This window comes from Enhydra lutris, unplaced genomic scaffold, assembly GCF_002288905.1.
Source record: "Enhydra lutris kenyoni isolate GAN:26980312 unplaced genomic scaffold, ASM228890v2 scaffoldscaffold91, whole genome shotgun sequence".
Lineage (NCBI taxonomy): Eukaryota > Metazoa > Chordata > Mammalia > Carnivora > Mustelidae > Enhydra > Enhydra lutris.
The window spans coordinates 1,456,082-1,476,416 of record NW_019154175.1 but is presented as its reverse complement, the minus strand read 5'-3'; the positions used below and the strand labels follow the sequence as shown (position 1 = coordinate 1,476,416).

At 46.3% G+C, this 20,335-nt stretch overlaps 1 protein-coding gene across 2 annotated transcripts; it reads right to left on the bottom strand.

Moving 5' to 3' along the window:
• Positions 1-288: 288 nt before the first annotated feature.
• Positions 289-19,946, bottom strand: LOC111162355 (interferon regulatory factor 6). 2 transcript variants are annotated; one of them, XM_022526717.1, is made up of 9 exons: positions 19,726-19,946; positions 14,756-14,839; positions 14,012-14,188; positions 9,407-9,611; positions 8,247-8,375; positions 5,635-5,778; positions 3,966-4,358; positions 3,169-3,287; positions 289-2,493 (listed from the first exon to the last, which is right to left on the bottom strand). In XM_022526717.1, the coding sequence occupies exons 3-9, from the start codon at positions 14,183-14,185 to the stop codon at positions 2,269-2,271; spliced, it is 1,389 nt and encodes a 462-aa protein (XP_022382425.1). In that variant the 5' UTR covers positions 14,186-14,188; positions 14,756-14,839; positions 19,726-19,946; the 3' UTR covers positions 289-2,268. The 2 variants fall into 2 exon arrangements, with proteins under 2 accessions (XP_022382425.1, XP_022382426.1); XM_022526718.1 differs by lacking the exon at positions 19,726-19,946 and having other exon boundaries at positions 14,756-15,038.
• Positions 19,947-20,335: the final 389 nt, after the last annotated feature.

The following is a 20,335-nucleotide window of genomic DNA, read 5'->3' as shown; positions in this document are numbered from 1 at the left end:
AGCTAACAGTCTCCAAGAAAGAAAGGGCACCTGGTATCTATCATCAGGACCAGAGAAGGAGCAGTGAGGGAGATCAGTAAACAGCCCTGCACACACTCATCCAGTGTTTTTTTTGGTTTTTTTTTTGAAAAATGTATTTATTATTAGAGAGACAGAGTGAGTGGGGGCGGGGAGAGGAAGAGGAAAAAGAGAATCTCAAGCAGACTCCCCACTGAGCATGGAGCCTGATGTGGGGCTCAATCTCATGACCCTGAGTCCAGCACTTAACCAACTGAGCCACCAGGCACTTTTCTCCCAGCATTCTGAAAACAATAAAAAACATGGAAGAAACTGGGCTCTCTAGTTAAGACTACATAAAACTACTCATTCATTCCTCTGGCATCTTTGTAAACTTTTCATTACAGTTACATACAAGTTTGATCCTTCTTGGCCCTTCAGAACACAATCTTCATCACCTTTTGCCAACTCATATTTTCTGGGCCTCCATCCAGATGGAGAGCCTGGCTATTAGTGTTTCACAGCATAAGGGAAAAGGACAACCCAGATCTAGGAGTTGCCCTCCCAATTTACCTTTTTAACTTTGAGCTGTGCAGTTACAGAGTTAGCCAGACACCAAAACTAAACCCTCCATGTTACCCACTCAACTAAAATGACCAAAAATCACAAAGTTTCTGTACCTTGCATGTTTCCTGGTCTCTAGAAGCCCAAATGCTGCTCACAGCTGAGCACCTGACATTTACCCAGATTTCTCTTGGTCATGCTTTAGTTTAACAGCAGATTCCACAACGTCCCTTAGAGATCCTAAAACCATAGCTTCAGCATTCTAAGTAAGTCCCACTGCCACTTGTAACCAAATTGAGCTTATGGCTTTTGAAGCTACCTGATTTTTCAGCTAGTTCAACTACAGTAGCAAGTAGGGGATGGCCTGGATGGCCTAGTTTAAGGGTAGTACACTAGACATGGGTTTTCTTGTAATGGCCTGGCACAGAGAGGCATCAGTATTCAAGAGCATTAGAGGCCTGCAACCAGAGATTAATATCTTGCTTTCCATTTAGGTCTTGGAGTTTAAATTATACTGTCTTTTTTTTTTTTTTAAAGGTTGTGGGTAGGGCAAAAAAATGGAAGATGGAGCAAGAGTTAATAGATAAGACCAGTCTGTGGCAGCCATAGCTACAGTGTTCTACACCACTCTTCACCTATAAATAGTTCACACCCAGCTACCTCCACAAGAAGGGGGACAAGTAGATTTGGGCCAGATGAGCCTTTGGCAGAAGAGCACTGCCCAGTCCTCCTTCACCCTGAATACATTTTTTCAACTACAAAAAGTCCAAATGATAGCAAAACTGTAAAAGTTTTCAAACAAAAAGGAACTGTCCCTTTTTCAGTCAGGAATTTGTCCTAGATGCCCAGCTCACTCTCAGCTCTTCCTCAAAGAAGAGAGAAGAAAAAGCTCTATGCTCTCTGAAAGGTACCACTGAGTCATACACTCTCACCTACCACACTCGGAGTGTTACTTAGTGGTGGCACGGTAAACACCTGACAACCAACTGTGCAGAATCCCTAGGCCTTTTGCTGACAGATTCCCTTGAGGAGCTCAGTTTATGAGCGTTTACTCCACAGACCAGGCGGCTTTTCAGACTTTGGCACCTATTTCTATTTAGATATCAAGCTTGGTTGCTAAGCAACCAGCCAGCTCCCCTCCCTCTCGCTTACTCCGTCAGGGAGCCAGCTTCCTATACTAGCAGAACTGGTCAAACGGAGATCAATCTTGGACAAATCAGTGCTTGAGGGAACTTTAATGAAAGCAAGAAAAAAAAATGTGGTGCAAGAACAACGCAGAAGGGTTCTATTCCAGGCAGTTATGCCTTGTACAAGTAGAATGAAGTCATCAGGTCAGAGTTTTAACTGGCATTATGTCAGGCACTGTTCCAACCCCTTCATTTTACAGTAATGAATCTGAAGCCTAGAGGTTAAATGAGTAGTTCAGGGTCACGGAAGCAGAGCTGCAGCTAGAATGTTGGTGTCCAAAGTCCCAGGCCAAATCTCCCTCTACTACATTACCCTAACACTGGGAGGTTTCAAAAAAGAAAGGGGAACTATGAAAGGTGATTTTTTTCCATAAATTAAATCAACTTTAAAAGCCAGGCATACTGTGGAGAATTGGAGGCCACTAACATTGTTAGAAAGAAGAGGTTCAAAAGCTGGTTAAATCTGAATAATAAAAAATACCACTATGTACAATATTGTAAAAAAAGATGGCATTCATGATTACTGGGCTGGCAGGGCAGCGGGGAGTTGCATGCTGGGGGCGGGCTGCATGGGCTGCCAGCTTTCTTGGGTTTGGAGGATGCGGTACAGCTGCTTCAGTTGAGCAACGATGTTATCTTTGATGTCTGGAGTTGAGATCTGCAGGCGGACACTGCCACTGTCAAAGGACCGTGTAAAATCACCAGAAAACATCTCGTAGATCATCCGAGCTACCACTGGAATGACCTGTTCAGGACACAGAACACATAGGTATCCACTGAAGAGAAGGTAATTTCAAACAGCAGGAGGGACTCAAAATGATAGACAGGCCCAGTGAGGCCCTGGGAAAGCTGCCACCCCTTATGTGTATGCCTTCTTCTCTCTAGACCATCTTGCTAAGGCTCACTCTAGAACTTGGTTCAAATGAAGGTAAAGAATCTATATGTTTCATTACATCATATGCCTAAATAAACAGCTGCTTATTTTGGAAGTCTCTTACCCACATTTCATTTGTTGACTATCTTTTTTTTACAAATCCAGGGACCAAACCCAAGTGGTCTTGCTGCCACTTACTAGAATAAGGTTACACTCTTAAAAGTAACTCAAAGGGTCTTTCTAAAAGAGCTAGAAAGGACCATATCCTGTTAGGTTTCAGCAAGACTCTAATGTCAGTAAGAGAATGCAAGGTAAGGTCTTCACTAAACCAGTCATCCATTTTGAGGACCTTTGTGCTCCAGCTTGGTCCTACTTTGGTAGGGCCTACTTGGTTCTTACAATAAACAAAACTTGAGTCTGCAATTCTATTTGATGGGATTAAAACATACATAGGCTGATGGATTTTCGCTCAGCACAATCCTAGTCCTGGGGCTAAAAGCACTGGTAAAAAGGCAAAGAGTTGTTGACATATCCTTATATCCTCACCTGAACCAAGATGAGTTTCCTTTCCAGGGGTTTCCCATCTGGCCATTCTTCCCCAAAGCATAAGTAGATCTCAAATGGTGGCTGCTTCTCTATCTGTCCTTTCTGGTGGGCAATGAGATCTGTAGAAGGTGGAAGAGCAAGCTTGGTGTACTTGGCCATTCCATATCCACTCAGTAAAATACCATCTTCTGGGCTGCCCAATTTAGTGGTCACTAGCACATGTGGCTATTACATTTAAATTAATTAAAATTAAATAGTTCCTTAGTCATATGAGTTACATTCATGTGCTCAGTTGCCCCATGTGGGCCATTGTGGACAACACAAATAAGAACACTTTTATCATTTCTGAGGGTTCTAAGGATATCACTGAACTAGACCTGGGGTTCAAATTGTATTGTAAAATCCACATCTCAGTGTTCTCCCTAAATCTATTTGCTTGAATTTGCCACTTGGTATTTCCCAAATGGGAAAAGTATGTTTTGCTGATTAAGTCAACTTCCAAAGTTAAGGTGGCAATGGCAGCATCTGGCAGTAATAACAAGGCTGTCTCCCTCTTCTGCCACTAAAGGAGCCACAACCAAACTAAAATTAGCTTCCAAGTACATAGCTTTGGAATGAAATGCCCTTCTTTATTGCCCAGGTCACTTTCATTTCTCAGAACTAAGATTCTCTTCTACCTTTACTTCCTCCAGGAGTTTTTTAAGATACCTGAAGAGCCAGGAAAGGGGGTTGGGAAGGTGGAAAACCTACTTCTGGGGTGAAGCCCCCAACCACCAACCTTCTGGAGAAAGACTTACCACTAAGGAACGTTTCCAAGCAAAACAGTTTGACCTTCTTTTGTCTCTCAATCAGGTTGGGGGCAACAAGTGATGGAGCACATGGCCCAGACCAGTATACTTTGCACTGGCACAGCCTGATGGCATAAATGGCATGACCGCTGACCTCCAGGATCAGTCCTCTGTCCATGACGTCTAGCAGCTTACTGGTGAACAGCTTCTGCTTCTCATTGGTGATATGCTCTGGACCTGGGAACTTCACCTGCTCCAGACTGACGGGACCAAAGAGTTCCTCTTGGTCAGGCATGGGACCCAGGTCCCCATAGAAGAGCCGGCAGCCCTGGGGGTTGCTCACGGTCATGGTCTGCCCATATTCCTTCCCACGGTACTGAAACTTGATGTCCAAGTCAGTCACTGCAAGGTGAGAGAGTACAGTGAGAGTCCTGCTCTAATGCTCTGCCTGGGACTCATCCAAGTCCATCAAGATCAAGCCACCTTTCTACCAGCATTCAGGAAGGTCACCACCACAGTTATCCTTCCTGCAACAAAGGAAGACATCAACCGATCCCTGTACTATTCAGTCAAAAGACTACCTTAAAAGCAGATAGTTCAAGGTCCATGTATACTATCTCTGTTTAATCATTACACCCTAAGGGCTAGAATTTCTCCAAGCAAACTTCTGGGTTCAGTCTCCTCATTAATACTGACTGAAGTGTTCACATCAGTGGACATGGAAGCAGCTAAAAACTAAGGTTATCTAGTTTGTGTCTCATTTTTGGCTCATTTTAAAAGAAATCAGAAGAATAAGAAAAAATACCAAGCCATCTTGTCTTTCTGAAAATTACACACATCCACACTCTGCGGATTTGTTCTAATAACTTACCATAAAAGGACACACAGCTCATGGCAAAGTAAATTTTCACTCATCAAGCCTCCATTGAACCTTACAGGTCTTATCAAAGCTATTACTCTCTTGGACCAAATACTAGCCCTCACATTCCCACCCTCCATTCCATCCCCACTACCACCATGCATACCATGAAAGGGAGATGGGGTAGTGACACTGGTTCTTCATTGAGATCAATTTGTGTTCAATTCAGAAAGATTTTCTCCCTTCCAAAAGCCCCTCAAAATCCAAGAACCTTCTTGATCAAATCCATGGCCATTAACCTTCCTGTCCCTCAACTGGCCTTATGCCCAGATCCCCTAGACAAACTGATGAACCCAGGCTTTCCACTCACCTAACAGGTGAGTAACCCTGAGCTGCAACTAATCACAGCATCCCCATGGGCAGGTAGATATGAACTAATGTTTCTTTTTTTTTTTTTAAGATTTTATTTATTTATTTGACAGAGATCACAAGTAGACGGAGAGGCAGGCAGAGAGAGAGAGAGGGAAGCAGGCTCCCCGCTGAGCAGAGAGCCCGATGCAGGACTCTATCCCAGGACCCTGAGATCATGACCTGAGCCGAAGGCAGCAGCTTAACCCACTGAGCCACCCAGGCGCCCTGAACTAATGTTTCTTTACTTCTTCCCTGATGACTCATCAGCCAGTCAGGAACCAGACAGAGGCTGCCTATAGGACAGGTGGCTATTCTATATATGGCAAAGAAATGGAGGCAGAAGGTGGGGCAGGAAAGGGACTGTAATAGGAGCTGAAGACCCAGCTAGAAAGATCAAGTCTCACTTACTTGGGAGAGAGCTGATCCACAGCTCTGGAGAGCTATAGAAGGGCTGTATAGGTGCCTGGGGTACATCTATTTCCAGAGGCTCAGTTTTCGGCCACACTGCTTCAGGGCTGCAGTTGCCCACACTGGCTGGTGCCATGGGAGAACCTAGAACAGAAAGATGTGGGTGAGCAGGCAGGGGCACCACGTTTGTACATCACCTGGCTTGGGGCTGACAAGACAAGACAACAAGGCTGACAGACAAGAGTCAAACACTGGACTATGACTCCATGTGGCAGCCCATCAATGATTTCCACAATTGACACAAAAAGAGATACAGTTCCCCTGCTTCTACTTCCTAATCATATTAATTCTGCCATAAACTCATAGTTCTGAAAACGTGCATTTGCTGAAGATAACCAAACACAGGAGTATTCTCTGGGGTTAAATTAGAATGAGCATGAATGAAAGATTCCCTGTTGCAGATTTTCACCCCAGCAATTACAGAGAAGTTGGCTGTCTTCTACAAAATGAACCCTTCTATAAAATGAACTCAATTGAATGAGTTGATTAGCTTTGGGTATATAGAAATTCCATTAAAAAAAAAACAAATACCGGGGCATCTGCGTGGCTTGGTCAGTTAAGTGTCTGCCTTCGGTTCCGGTCATGATCCCAGGGTCCTGGGATCAAGCCCTACATTGGGCTCCCTGCCCCTTGGGGAGCCTGCTTCTCCCTCTCCCACTCCCCCTGCTTGTGTTCCCTCCTTCACTGTGTTTCTCCGTCAAATAAATAAATAAAATCTTTTCAAAATAAAAATAAAATAAATAAACACAAATACTTTTACGTGCACAAAACATCTGGAAGGATATCCAAAAATCTAAAAGGATCAGTTTCTTCCAGGAAAAACAGGGGGTCAGAGACAGAAAGGAAAGAAAACCTTTTGGTACCATTATGAATTTTAAAACATGTAAGACTAATATTTATTCAAAAGATCCAATTATAGCTTTTAGGAAAGAAAATGAAATACCCATCCTATTTTCTTGCTATTCTCAAAGTTGGTTCACTCCAAAGTCTAGAGATTTCTCCTCCTAGCCTCACCTCTTAGGCATCTATTCTTCAACAATTCTTCTTCCTCTGCCCCAAGAGCTCTGAAATCATAGAAGTAATGTTTCTTTGACCGTTTGTGCAAAAGTCTGGTTAAATCAATGTACCCGTTTTACTTTTTTGTTTTTATTTTTTATTTTTAAAGATTTATTTATTTATTTGAGAAACAGCATGTGCACAAACGAGGGGAGGGGCAAAGGGAAAGAGAGAGAGGGAATCCTCAAGCAGACTCCCCCCTGAGCAGGGAGCCCAACTTGGGGCTGGATCCCAAGACCCTGAGATCATGACCTGAGTTGAAATCAAAAGTGGGACGCTCAACCAACTGAGCCACCCAGGTGCCCCTACTTTTTAAATAGATGCCCCCCATCTTCCCAAAAATGATCCAAAGCAACCCCTAACATAAGGCCAACAACATTTGCTTTGGTAAAATATGAACAGAAATATGAAATCAGGGTCCTGGAAATAGGTTGCACCCTTTTAAGGGGTGAAAATAACAGAATGAATCAGCGAAGGATTTGGGAACGGATCTCATATTTCCAGATATCCAACTCAAATCACTAAGTGGGAATGTAGCATGTGACAATATTGACCTGAGAGAACTCAATGATAATTTTCTGTACTCATCCCTTGGTTGTAAAGATATAAATAGCAGGTTAAGTGAAGGAGGGCAGGTGGACAGAAAATAAGAGTTATTTCCCGATTCTTAAAGGTAAGGGAATCACCTAAAGTAGGGGACTCCAAAATCCCAAAGGAATCATTTCGATAACATTTTCTAAGTGGCATAAGTATCTCATTTGACCCACAGCAGCCAGATGGAACTAGAAATGGAGTGATGAGCTTCTCAACTCAACTAGTGCATGGCATTAGACTAGGAGCATTTCAGTCGACAGTTCAAGTGAAGATGCTGAAGAGCACTTCACCTTGTATTTGAGAATCCTCAGAATGTGCAATGGAAGAGTCAGTACCTGCTCTGTTACAGTGACCTTCCAACCCCTCAACTCATTTTTCCTGGGAAGCCGAATTCAAAAAGAGCATAAAGGAAGCAAAAAATCTCTTGCAGATAAATTCTATCAAAGCTAAGTATTATAGAAACCACAAGTTTCCCAGGACATAGCCTTAGCAGAGTAGATACCCTGCTAAGAAAGTGACACAAAATTTTTATCAAGGGAAATAGTGGAAGACTTTGCCTATAATTCGTCAAAATGATATCTACACTTGGCTTCAAGGAAATCAGCGAAATTTTAACAACTGATGTATTTTTATGTGGGACTGAGAATGAATTTGTTTAACTTCTCTGAATTAGCTGTAAGATTCCGAAGATGTTCTCTATGCCTGTAAGCTGCCCACTGGGTTAACTGGACCAGCAGAGTTTCCCTGTCTATGGCCCCTACTTGTTAGTAGACCAGCAGCTTGGCCACAAAGCCTCATTACTGCTCCCAGTGCAGCAGGGGCTGAGGAGTCAGTAGTTGTTAATTCAAAGCCTGTTCCACCCTCTTCATTCTTCTGTACCACCCCCGACTATCCCCACTCACCATTGATGTTCAGGAAGGGGAAAGTGTCCTGGATGGGAACATGGTGCTGTGACTGATCAAGCTCATCTTCTTCATCTTCTTCATCTACATCATTATCCTTCTCATCCCAAGGAGCAGATCCAGTGGATCCTAACCAAGAAACAGACACATCAGCCCATGAGCGAGCTGCTGGGGTTGCACTGTCATCCTTATAGCTGATCTGCTGTATATGCTAGGTATTATTAGTAAAGAGACACCCAGGGCTCAACATGTACCCCTAATGCCCTAGCCAAAAAGAGTGGGAACCAAAGGTATATTAACCTCTGGCTCTAATTCCTCCTACTGAGCTCTAATGTTAGCTCTCTTCTCCTTCCCTACCCAGGAGCTGCAGACAGTATTTCCTTTCTTAGAAATCTCTTAATTCCCACCTTTAAACCTCTTGCTACACATTAGCTTCCCTTCTTAAGGACTCAAGGACACCAACTTCTCCCCTTTGTAAGCTTAATATGAGGACAGACCCTTCCCTCTTGGCAGGGCCTCACTAGATCCATTGGAGAACAAGTCTAAATCACCCGGCTCTCGGTACTTCCAAAGCACTGGGTAAACAGGAGGATCAGGTGGTATTCTCTTAGGAAAAGTATCCTACAAATTAAATAATCACTCATCCAACATTTGCAAAGGGAACTTAATAGCTTTAAAATGTCATGTCAATTGAGTCTTACAATAGTCTTTGAGGTAGGCAGGAAAGATGAGAGCCCAGATTTTACCAATGAAGAAACTGAGGCTCAAAGGTCAAATGACTAGATTCCATGTCCCATAAGGAGCAAAGTGATAAGAGCCAGGTTCAGAACTCAAACCTCCTAAGTTTTAATTCCTCCATCTTCAAAACCACCTGACCTCTCCTCTCAGTGCTGAGTCCCAAGGGAAGCTCTTCCTACAGTAGGTCTCTATCCTCCCTCTACTTTCTCATTCTTTTAAACAGTCAGGCTAGTAACTATTCCCCTAAGTGAACAAGAAGATTTTGCTGACATATCTTTTGTTCTCCAGGTCCTTCCTAGAGAAAGGCTCTCTTGCTTTGTAACTAAACTTTGTAAGTGATGTTCAAGTCAACTATCTCTTTAAAGAGTCCAGCCCAGAACCTGGCTTACTGTCCACCTGTCCTGCCACAGCTGGGGCCTCACCTGGATTAATGATTGATCCCTGAGGTTGCGGGATGTCACACACTTGGTATATCTTCACTGGGTTCATGGGTACCTCCTTGGTGCCATCATACATCAGGTTGAATTCCCTGCTCTTGTTGAGAGCACAGCGGAGCTGGGCCTTCCATTTAGCTGGGTCAGGGTCATCCACCCCTTCCTGGTACTTCCCTGTCTCCACAGCCCAGGCCTGAGGAACAAGAAACCACAGTGAATGCCTGCTGTTGCCCAGAAGTACTGCGAAATGTGTTCACCCTCTCTCATACACACGAGCACGTACACCCGGGCCTGACTGCCCCGCCATCCCCATCCCCACTTACAGAGCCTGCAGCAGGAAGCCCCACCCTCAGGCCCTGGCCAGGCAGGGCCGAAGGGACATTAAGCCATATGCAAACACAATCTTTTGAAAGGAGGAGCCTTATCTCAACTGTTGGTGCCAGTACCACCTGTCAAGAGTGGCTATAATAAAGGTTAGAAATAAAAAAGAGCCTGGAAAAAATACAGTTGACCCTTGAACAATACAGGGGTCAGGAATACTGACCCTCTGCACTGTCAAAAATCCACATATTTAATTTTTGACTCCCCAAAACTGAACTATCTTACTGGTAACAGCTGATTAATCATATTTTTTATACTGTAGACTATATTCTTAAAATAAAGCAAGAGAAAAGGAAATGCTATTAAGAAAAAAGGGGGGATAAAAAAGAAAGAAAGAAAATAATAAGGGGGGTGCCTGGGTGGCTCAGTGGGTTAAAGCCTCTGCCTTCAGCTCAGGTCAGGATCCCAGGGTCTTGGGATCGAGCCCCGCATCGGGCTCTCTGCTCAGCAGGGAGCCTGCTTCCTCCTCTCTCTCTCTCTGCCTGCCTCTCTGCCTACTTGTGATCTCTATCTTTCAAATAAATAAAATCTTTAAACAAAAAAAAAAAAAAAAAGAGGGGCGCCTGAGTGGCTCAGTGGGTTAAAGCCTCTGTCTTCAGCTCAGGTCATGATCCCAGTGTCCTGGGATCGAGCCCCGCATCAGCAGGGAGCCTGCTTCCTCCTGTCTCTCTGCCTGTCAAATAAATAAATAAAATCTTTAAAAAAAAAAAAAAGAAAATCATAAGGAAGAGAAAATATAATTTACAGTACTGTATTTATTGAAAGAAAACCTGCACGTAAGTGGACGTGTGCAGGGGTGTCTGGTTGGCTCAGTTAGAAAAGCACACAGTTCTTGATCTCCAGGTCATGAGTTTGGGCCCCATGTTGAGTATAGAGGTTATTTAAGTAAGTAAGTAAATAAATAAATAAATTTAAATAAATAAATAAATAAGTGGACCCATGCAGTTCCAACCCATGTTGTTCAAGCATCCGCTGTATACCCCAAAATGCTAATGGTAACTTTGGATAGCAGGATTTCAGGTCAATTTTTTTTTGGCTTATTTGTTTTTGACATTAATTACTTTTATAAGACAACAAAGGGAGATGCCATGTGATATGAAGAGTTTGGCCTTGCTGTTCCCTCCCCCTACATTCTTCAATCTGATGCATAAATAATTGTAGAAAACAAGTGCCTTTAGGAATAATAGCCTGTCAGAGGGCAAGGCAGCACAGTCTGGAAGTCCAGCTGGAGGCGGAAGGCCTCATTGGACTGGTCCCACACCCTTTGCCCTTCCCTAGTTCCTCAAAGTCCCACTTCATTGGAAATACTTTGCTGCAAACACCAGGTATGAGCTAAAACCACTTTGGCTCCTCCTCACTGGTTCTCCATTTCTGGGTCCAGAGGCATGTGTGTTTCCACTCATGGGCTATCCACTCTCCCCCACTACTAACATACTCTCAGAGCTCTATGCTTTCTTCAGGATTTTACCTTCTGATGCAGAAAAGGGGGATGTCATTAGCAGAGACCTCAAGACCAGGAAGCACACCCCAGCTTGTGGAAATGGACAGGGCTCATGTCCAGTTCCAACTCCTTGCCTCTGCTTCTGACCTCAAGCTGAAATGGAAATTTTCTGCCCCGTCCTTTGAGATCTCTGATCTCCCTCAGTCACTCCCAGCCCCAGACCCTGACAATCATCCAGAAGTTTCTTCCAAAACAAATTTCAGTCCTCCTCTTCTACTTCAGACTCACTTCTTACCATGTCCTCAGACTCGAGCACCTGCAGTGTAGTTCTACAGTACAGAATGTGGAGGTCTGAGAAATGGGTGCTGCCCCAGATGGCTATGCTGGCCCCATTCCATCCAGCTCCCTACAGGGGATGTTTATGTCACTGGTCCGCAGTATCTGAGAAGCACGTCTCTAGTTGTGCCTGGTGGTACCTGACTGCTGGCTCACCACATCTTCCCTTCCGTTTGTTTGATCCCCGGTACCGACTCCTGCTTTGGCCCCGCCCAGCTGGCTTGGGCTATGCTGACCTTGGCTCAAGTCTAAATATTTCTGTGGCTCCTTAAATCCCTGCCCCTCCATGGAGAGCAGCCAGACTAAGCCAGAACCACAGCCCCAGCCTTCTGGCTCACAACACAGCCATTCCTCCTCAGGGCCCACTCAGAGGGTGATGCAACAGCGGGGCTACCCACCCCATGGCAATCGTAGTGATTTATAAATAGGACATACTCAACCCATTCTGGGTCTTGCTTCTGACACTCAGGTCACTGTGCAGGTCCCTACTACTTCTCTTCCAGAAATGGAAGTAACCTCTGTATTTTAATTGGTAATTCACTAGTCCCTCCCTACACATTATTTCACTCAATTCTCATAACAATCCTGTGAGGCAGGCAAGACTGGTTTCATCCCCCATTTTACTGAAGGGGAAGGTAAAACCCAAAGAGATTATGTGACGTGTTCAAGACCATACATGCAACTGATAGTAGGATCTGAAACCAGGCCTTCCAATTCCTGGTCAGAATGGGGTAGATGGTAATGGGGGAGCAGACAGGCTTGGGTTCAAATCCTGGCCACACCCCTCACTAGCTGTGTGATTTGGGCAAGTTACTTAGCCCCTCAGAGACTCAGCCTCTGCATCTACAACACTGGGTAATACCTCCCCTACACAGTTGCTGAGAATTAAATGAGACAATGGACAAGGGATACAGAGCAGGCACCCATTTAACGCTAGTGGTCCCCTGCCTCCTTCCTGCTCCCACAAATCCTGCCCAAGGCCTGTCGGAACTTGGGATCTGTGAAAGTGCCCTCACTCTTCTCCTGACTTCTAAGGCCCTCCTTTAGCATTCTGCAGGGATACAGACATAAGCAAGACAAGCCTCCTGTAGCCATGTTTTTCTCAAGCCCTGAGCATGCAGACCACTCTCATGAGTGGGGCTTTCAGGAACCAGCCTCTTCCCCCACGGCCAGCCACCAACAGCAAATGCAGTTTCAGACCATGGCCACAGCCAGAGGCCGGCTGGGCTGAGGCAGGCCCATTCCCTCCCAGTGCCAGCTTCAGTAATTGGGGCTGGTTTACAGATGTTTTTCCCTATCATTTTTTAAATTAAAAGCGCTCATTTACTTTCCTTCTAAGTGCTTTCAGGCCAATTTTCCCTCTGCCTCTCGTGTCTACACCTGATATAACAGAGTTGGGTGGGAAACATCTCTAGGACGGCTCTCCTTTGAGGGGTGAGCCCACATCTTCTGATCCAATCTCAGCAAGAACTGGGGCGTCAATCTTGAGAGGCCCAGGGTAGGGACTGGATTTCACTTCTGACTTCCAGCTTATAGAGGAAGAAAAAGCTAAACTCACTCCTCCGTGTCTTGGAGATGCAGGAACTAAAGCAACTCACGAGATGGAAGGCTGACCAGCACAGAGAAGTTGGTCGGAAGCAAAGGCACAGGGTCTGGAATTAGAAACCACATTCCACCCCTTCCCGTGACCAGCTTCCCACCTACTTCTGCCTTAAGCCAAGCTTCGGCTTCACTGAATTTTGTAAAATGCCGTGTGATTAAATCTTGTTTTCCGTTAAGTAAAACAATGCTCACATCAGAGCTATTTTTTATTTAAGAAGACATACTTGTAGAAGAAAAACCTGTACTAAATCAACCATTAATTTTTAAGCAGAGGTCATGGACGGGGCAAGGTATTTTAATATCAAAAGAACACCATGAGAAAAAAAAAAAAAAGAACACCATGCAGAGGGCCCTCTACATCCATCCCATAGGCTACGTTAGGAGGCTGCCAACACTCAGTAGTTCTGCCCTGGTCTGGAGAGTCATTCCCAGGCCCAAGCACCTGTCTTCATAGCCAGAGCCCTGAGGGCATGAAGAGCAAGGGTCATTTGCTGGCCCTCCGGAGCTTTTGGAACAACCACATCAACACAATCACTTGCAGTTTTACCAACTGCACCTGGGATCTTTTGGGATATGAGTTGAGTACTTTTAGCCAGTGGGAAAGAATAAACACCCTCAAACATCACAGACGTGCCCCAGCAAGAGAAATTACTGTGCCTAAGTTTGGGCACCCCCTTCATAAACATAAACATTCTCTGATGCATTAGCATTTGGGATCTAATGTACTCCTCATGCCAAAATAGAAAACAGAACAAAACAATAACCGAAAACCCCAGAAAGCTCTGACAGAACTGGAAAGCATTTTAAGTCAGACGGTGGAAGAAGCCCTTTACCTTGAAAATGGTATTTTCCTCCTCTTGTTGGGGGCTATGCCGGGTGGCATGTTTCCAGGGAATCTGGAAGCGTTTGGAGTCCCTGTGTAGCCAGATGAGCCCGGGGTACAGGCCACTATCCACCTGGGCCACCAGCCAGGGCTTCAGCCGAACTCTGCGGGGGTGGAGGGCCATAATCTAGGGGTGGGGGGAGGGAGGGTAAAGAGTAGGGAGAGCAGGAGAATTAGGCCAGCCTCTGGGAACTTTTCCCAGCCACTGTTCCCGTATGATAGAGCTACAGTTTCATTAGATTACAGCAAAGAAACTAAATATGGGAATAGACTGTGCCAGGTGGGGAAGAAAAGAAAAGAGGTTAAAAGGTTCTTTTGATTCTTATTCCAAAGCCATTTATATTTCATGTTCTAGCCAAATCAGACTTATCATGTAAGTAGATCACATTTCTTCTATTTAAATCCTGAAGCAGGAAAATAAAAAAAGATGACATCATCCCTGCTGGAACACAGTCCTTCCTGAAGAACCAAGGCCTTTGGAAGAGAAGTGAAATTGCTCTTTTCAATCTCATCTCAGGAGACAGGAGAAAAAAAGTTATGGAAACTGCAAAGATAGGGGCAAGAAATTGAAGCACACCTTCTTTTTAGACAAGACAACTCAACACGATCAGGAATATTTTAATAAGACACGACAGCACCATGGTGAGAGGCTAGGAGGCAAGGGGTGGGTCCTGGTTCCAAAGTCCTCACTTACAGAGATGAGCGGGCAGTGTATCCACGGGGATCCAAAGAGCTGGGCCTCAAGTCAACTCTCCTTCCTTTGGGCTGGCCAAAGACTCTGTAATCAAGAAAAAGGGGTCCCAAGTTGGTTATGCACAGGACAATCCAGTGAGTGGCTGGGAGAAGACTTGGGAACATGGGAGACAAAGGCTCTGAGGACCCTTCTCACACCTGAGTCTGGGAAAGTCCAGGAGCCCAAGAATAATCAAGTGCTAGGGCTCTTCACCCTAGACTGCTAAAAACAACCCTAAGACAAGCTGGCCTCTTCCACCTGGGTCTGTTTATCTCCCCACAGAGGCTAGAGTGAACTCACGGGTTGCAGGAGGCAGCCTGGGTAAAGTCTGCAATTGATCCTCCTAAAACACACGAGCTCGGCAGATAACATTCGGCACCAGCCCGCACTCACAGCAGGAAACAAAGGCCTGCCCATGCTGGGTGCCTTTTGGAAAAACTGGTCCCTAGAGAATTGTTTGCCAGGGATGTTGTGTTTAGCTATTTTTGTGTGTGTGTGTTCTCCTTTTACTTTGCTTTTACTTAAGGTGAGGTCTGCAAAATCGCCTTCCCTCAGTGAATACATGTCCATCAGCTACTGTGTCCATCCAGCACTATGTCGGTTAGAAAGCACATGGCTTTCGTCAGACTCCCTGAAGAAATCCACACTGGAACTGCTCAAGCCCCACAACGGCCTGAGGAAAGGAAGATAAATAAGTCACCTTCACACCCAGGAAGGTCCCCACCTGGATCACAGTTCAGAAGCCAAACCAGTTGAGTCAGCTGAAGGCTCCCACTCACAGGAGCTTAGCTGAGGGGGTGGCCCCGAACACCACTTCCTTCCCCAGCCAGACTCCCAACAGCAGGGAAAACCCAAACCCAAATCAAGCTGGCTTCTGGCACTTTAAGAGCAAGGCAGGACCTGCTCTCACCTGAGCGTTCTGACCCAGTTAACAAGTCCTGCAACTGAAACCTTCCCCCTGGGAGCACAGCTTGGAGTGGACAGGTCAGGTTGGCATGCGGTATTCAACTGTCCCCCGACCCCTTGTTCTTGGCCTTGTTCGGGTTGCTTTGTAGAGCAGCAAGTCAAGCCATCAAACCAGGGGGAGAACATTTACCTTATAAGGAGGAGAAAATGCATATTCTTTTTTTTTTTTAAGATTTTATTTATTTGGGGCGCCTGGGTGGCTCAGTGGGTTAAGCCGCTGCCTTCGGCTCAGGTCATGATCTCAGAGTCCTGGGATCGAGCCCCGCATCGGGCTCTCTGCTCTCTAGGGGAGCCTGCTTCCTCCTCTCTCTCTGCCTGCCTCTCTGCCTGCTTGTGATCTCTCTGTCAAGTAAATAAATAAATAAAATCTTAAAAAAAAAAAAAAAAAAAAAAAGATTTTATTTATTTGACAGAGAGAGGGATCACAAGTAGAGAAAGAGAGAGGAGGAAGCAGGCTCCCCGCCTAGCAGAGAGCCCGATGTGGGACTCGATCCCAGGACCCTGAGATCATGACCTGAGCTGAAGGCACAGGCTTAACCCACTGAGCCACCCAGGCAGCCCAAAAAATGCATATTCTCCTAAGGACAAGTTCTACCTTCTCCTCCTCAGTCCCAGCCTACTGGAAAGGGGATGGAGCAAGGGAAGGACAAATGGGGAAATGGACAGCACACCGGTCAGCCTCGTGAGGGACATTCGAGAATTTCTATTGCAGTACCCGTAAGTCCTGTGTCTACGCTTGTCAGACATGTGAAATCAGTTCTAGACGGACCATGGACTTTGATGAAAAGCATTTATCATAGTTGATCAACAACTCATCAAGAGAAAATTAAAGCAACCAAGTCAACGCAGGATCCTACACATAGTGATAGGGAAGAAGTAATATCATAGAGACTGATTGTTAAGATCCAGAGTCCTGGGTTCTCAGCCTTCTCTCAAGATGGCACTGCACATGAGCAACCCCGCACCAGCCTGCCTTCCTTCATGCCCCACCTGCATCGCTGCTAACCCTCTCCAACTCAGTCAAAAAAGAATCAGCCAAGATCTCTCCCACCTGCCACCCAGTACCTAGGGCTCTAAAAACTGGCAGACAGTGAAAAGTCGGAAGCAACCAAAATAACAGAGGAAAATGGCTAATTACATATTCACAGGCTGCACTATTAAGCAACCATTAACAACGGGGTGTCTGAAGAATTTTTATTGGATTTGGGGAAATGTTGACAACATGAAGTTAAGGGAGAAAATACAGCACACAATACCGACTATATAGTATTCTCTCCATCCTTTAACATAACATGCACTTACATACATATGCACATACACACAGATGATTTAAAGAAAGGAAAAGAAAGGGCGCCTTTCTGCCTTCAGTGGGTTAAAGCTTCTGCCTTCGGCTCAGGTCATGATCTCAGGGTCCTCAGATTGAGCTCCACATTGGGCTTTCTGCTCAGCAGGGACCCTGCTTCTCCCCCCGCCCCCCACCACTGCCTCCCTCTCTGCCTACTTTTGATCTCTGTCTGTCAAATAAATAAAATCTTTTTTTAAAAAAGTAAAAGAAATACACCAATGTAACAAGACATCCAAAATGGTTACCTGGTGATAGGATTACGGGTGAATTTTATACATATCTATATACTTTTGTGTATGATTCACATCCTACAATGGCATGCTTCAATTTATAACAAAATGAAAAGAAAATCGAGGCGCCTGGGCGGCTCAGTCAGTTAAGCGTCTGCCTTCAGCTCAGGTCTTGATGCCAGGGTCCTTGGGTGGAGCCCCACATAGGGCTCTCTGCTCAGCGGGAGCCTGCTTCTCCCTCTGCCTGCTGCTCCCCCTGCTTGTGCTCCCTCTCTCTCTCAGTCAAAGAAATAAATAAATCTTCTTTAAAAAATGAAAAACAGGGGCGCCTGGGTGGCTCAGTGGGTTAAGCCTCTGCCTTCAGCTCAGGTCATGATCTCAGGGTCCTGGGATCCAGCCCCGCATCGGGCTCTCTGCTCAGCGGTAAGCCTGCTTCCCCCTCTCTCTGCCTGCCTCTCTGCCTACTTGTGATCTCTCTCTCTGTCAAATGAATAAAAATAAAATCTTAAAAAAAAAAGTGAAAAACACCTACACATAGTATTTCCTTTAACCACAGGAAGCTAAGACCTTTCTTGGCCATTGGAAGGTATAAAAGATGATGCCCTTCATCTTTTCATCTTCATAGCTGCTGAGACTATGATACCAACAGTCCTTCATACCTACATAGGCTTTACAGTTTTTACATGCACTTTCATTTAACATGTATGATTTCATCCTCATGATCTGGAAGTAGTACTATTATTATCCCCATTTTATAGCCGGGTTAACTGAGACACAGAAAACTGCTTCATCTGGGGCTTGGACCCAATACTCCTGAGTCAGAGTACACCATAGTACTGAATCCTGCCACAATACCCTGCCTTCCAAGTCCCTCCTTCTGCACACTAAGAAACTAAACCAAAATATTGACAAGATCCCAGCAGCATGAAAGGCCAAGGGAGTGGTTAGGGAAGAGACTCCATGACACCCACCCCCAAATACACCTGAATCAGAGTTCTCGTTCAAAACACTCACATCACCCAAATCTCAATGCCCACAGAAACTTGGCCTAGCTGGACTCAGCCCTGGTATCTCTAGCTGCCATCACAGTGAAATTCAAAGCCTGTGTCTCCAACAGGTACTTACCCAGCCAAAGAACAAAGATGCTAACCTGTCCACTCCCCTCACACTGGGCACTAAGCAGGGATCTTCCAACCTCTCCAAGGCATAACTGTCCTCTCTCACACACCCATTCCAGGGAGCAGGTCCTCTATAAACACTCCCCACCCCCACTAGTTGCAGCCCCTGCCCAGACTAGTTTCCAGGGGCACCAATACCCCAAAGCCGAGCTTCGAGATTTGGCCAGTGGTTTGGCTTAGAGTAGAACACACTTGCCAGTTAGTTCCTTCAGGGAACCGAAGGCCATCTTCCAAGTTCCCCAACCTTCCCTCCATTTAGTTTAGCCCTGCTTAGGGGTAAATTCTGTGCCTCTCGCCATAATTCCCATGCCCTTCTTCCCTGCTGGATTGAAGTTGGGGGCCGGTGAGAGGGAGCTACAGGGTATTGGGAGCTGCTGTCATGCATTATGCACACATCTAACCCTAAACTACTCTCCTGGGTCAGCACCAGCCTTCACTAACTCCTACTGGAGCACCTTCTCCCTCTCCCTTCCCTGGATTCCACTTTTGATATCCACTAGGAAAGCAGGTTTGGGACAGAGATGACCCTTTTACTACAAAGCAGGCTCCGTGTAAAGAGTGGCACCCCGGGCCTCCTTTCCAGTCAGGGCTGGGAAACTTTCTCCATTTTTCCACAGCCACCCTCCATACCCTTCAGGCGAAGAGGGCCTCACCCCCAGAGCGACCACACCCAGCGCCACCCTCCCCAACACCAAGCTTGGCTACTTGGAAATCCATGGGTGTCTCCCAGTCCCCACGTAGGGGCCTGACTGCCAAACAAATTCAAGGAGAAAAAACAAACTGGCTAAAATCCTGGCCGCCCCATCCCCATTTCCCCAAACATCTACCAGGACCAAAGGCCCGCAGGCCTAGGAAATCCCCTCTTTGGGACTCGGGCCAGCGGCCCAGCGAGCTGGTAAGACGGGAGGGGCGGAGGCGCCGTAGTTCTACCCCGTGGTGGGTGGGTAGAGGCCGAGATAGGCACACTCCGGTAGGGCAGGGAGGGAAAGAGAGTAAAGTGTGGGGTCGGGAGGGGCCCCGCGTGCTCCAGGGCTAGGACAGCCCAGAAGCTACCGAAAGCAGGGCGACAGGCACCCAGCCCCAGAAGGTCTCCCCAAACAAACAGATGTTCTCAAGCAAGGTTCCTAACCGCACAAACTCTGGGGCGGGTGTGTCCCCAAACCCCACCCCCACCCCCTTCCAAAGCTAGTGTTCAGAAGTTAGCGTCCTCACCTTTTCTCAGTCCGGCGACAAGAAGCGGACGTCCCTCCAAACCACGTCCCCAGTTAAGATCTCCCGTCGCCACAGCTCTCCTTGATCGGTCCGCCAAGCACACCTGGCTTTGCGCAGGTAGAGTCTTGGAGCTCCGCTCCGCGTCCCGCACCGGCCCTTACCTGCCCAACCCAGGTGCGCCGAACTCACGTCAGCGCCTCGCCCTGGGACGCCACCGCCCCTCCGCCGTCCGGCCACGCCTCCCAGGTATGACCACGCCCTCTCGCGTTCGGGATTGGCTAGTTGAGAGAAATGGGATCCTCTGTGTTCCTGGGCGGCCCAGAGCAGCCCAGCCCCTTCCTCACCTCACTCTCCCGCTTCTAACCCCGGCTGAGAAAATTCCCAGACTCGCGTCTGTATCTTATGCCTCCGGGCTGGTGGTCTTGGAAACTGGGAGGTCACATCTAAAGGGGAGAGGGTGCCTCCCCTTTCCTCTTGTCCCATAGTTACCCCGCCGTATGGAGACAGTTAACCACAAAAAAGGGTTTAGAGATTCTGGGCTGGCCCTACTCCCTTTGGGCCTGTGTAAGTGAGTGGGATATGGAAAAGAGACTCAGGACACTTAGTCCCC

What these genes read in the sequence shown, in the direction of transcription:
- LOC111162355 (XM_022526717.1), bottom strand. Translation starts at nt 14,185, where the DNA reads ATGGCCCTCCACCCCCGCAGAGTTCGGCTGAAGCCCTGGCTGGTGGCC. An exon ending in GGGATCAATCATTAATCCAG is followed by an intron (nt 8,376 to 9,406) that starts GTGAGGCCCCAG and finishes TTTCTTGGTTAG; the next exon opens with GATCCACTGGATCTGCTCCT. An exon ending in CCCCTTCCTGAACATCAATG is followed by an intron (nt 5,779 to 8,246) that starts GTGAGTGGGGAT and finishes TTTCTGTTCTAG; the next exon opens with GTTCTCCCATGGCACCAGCC.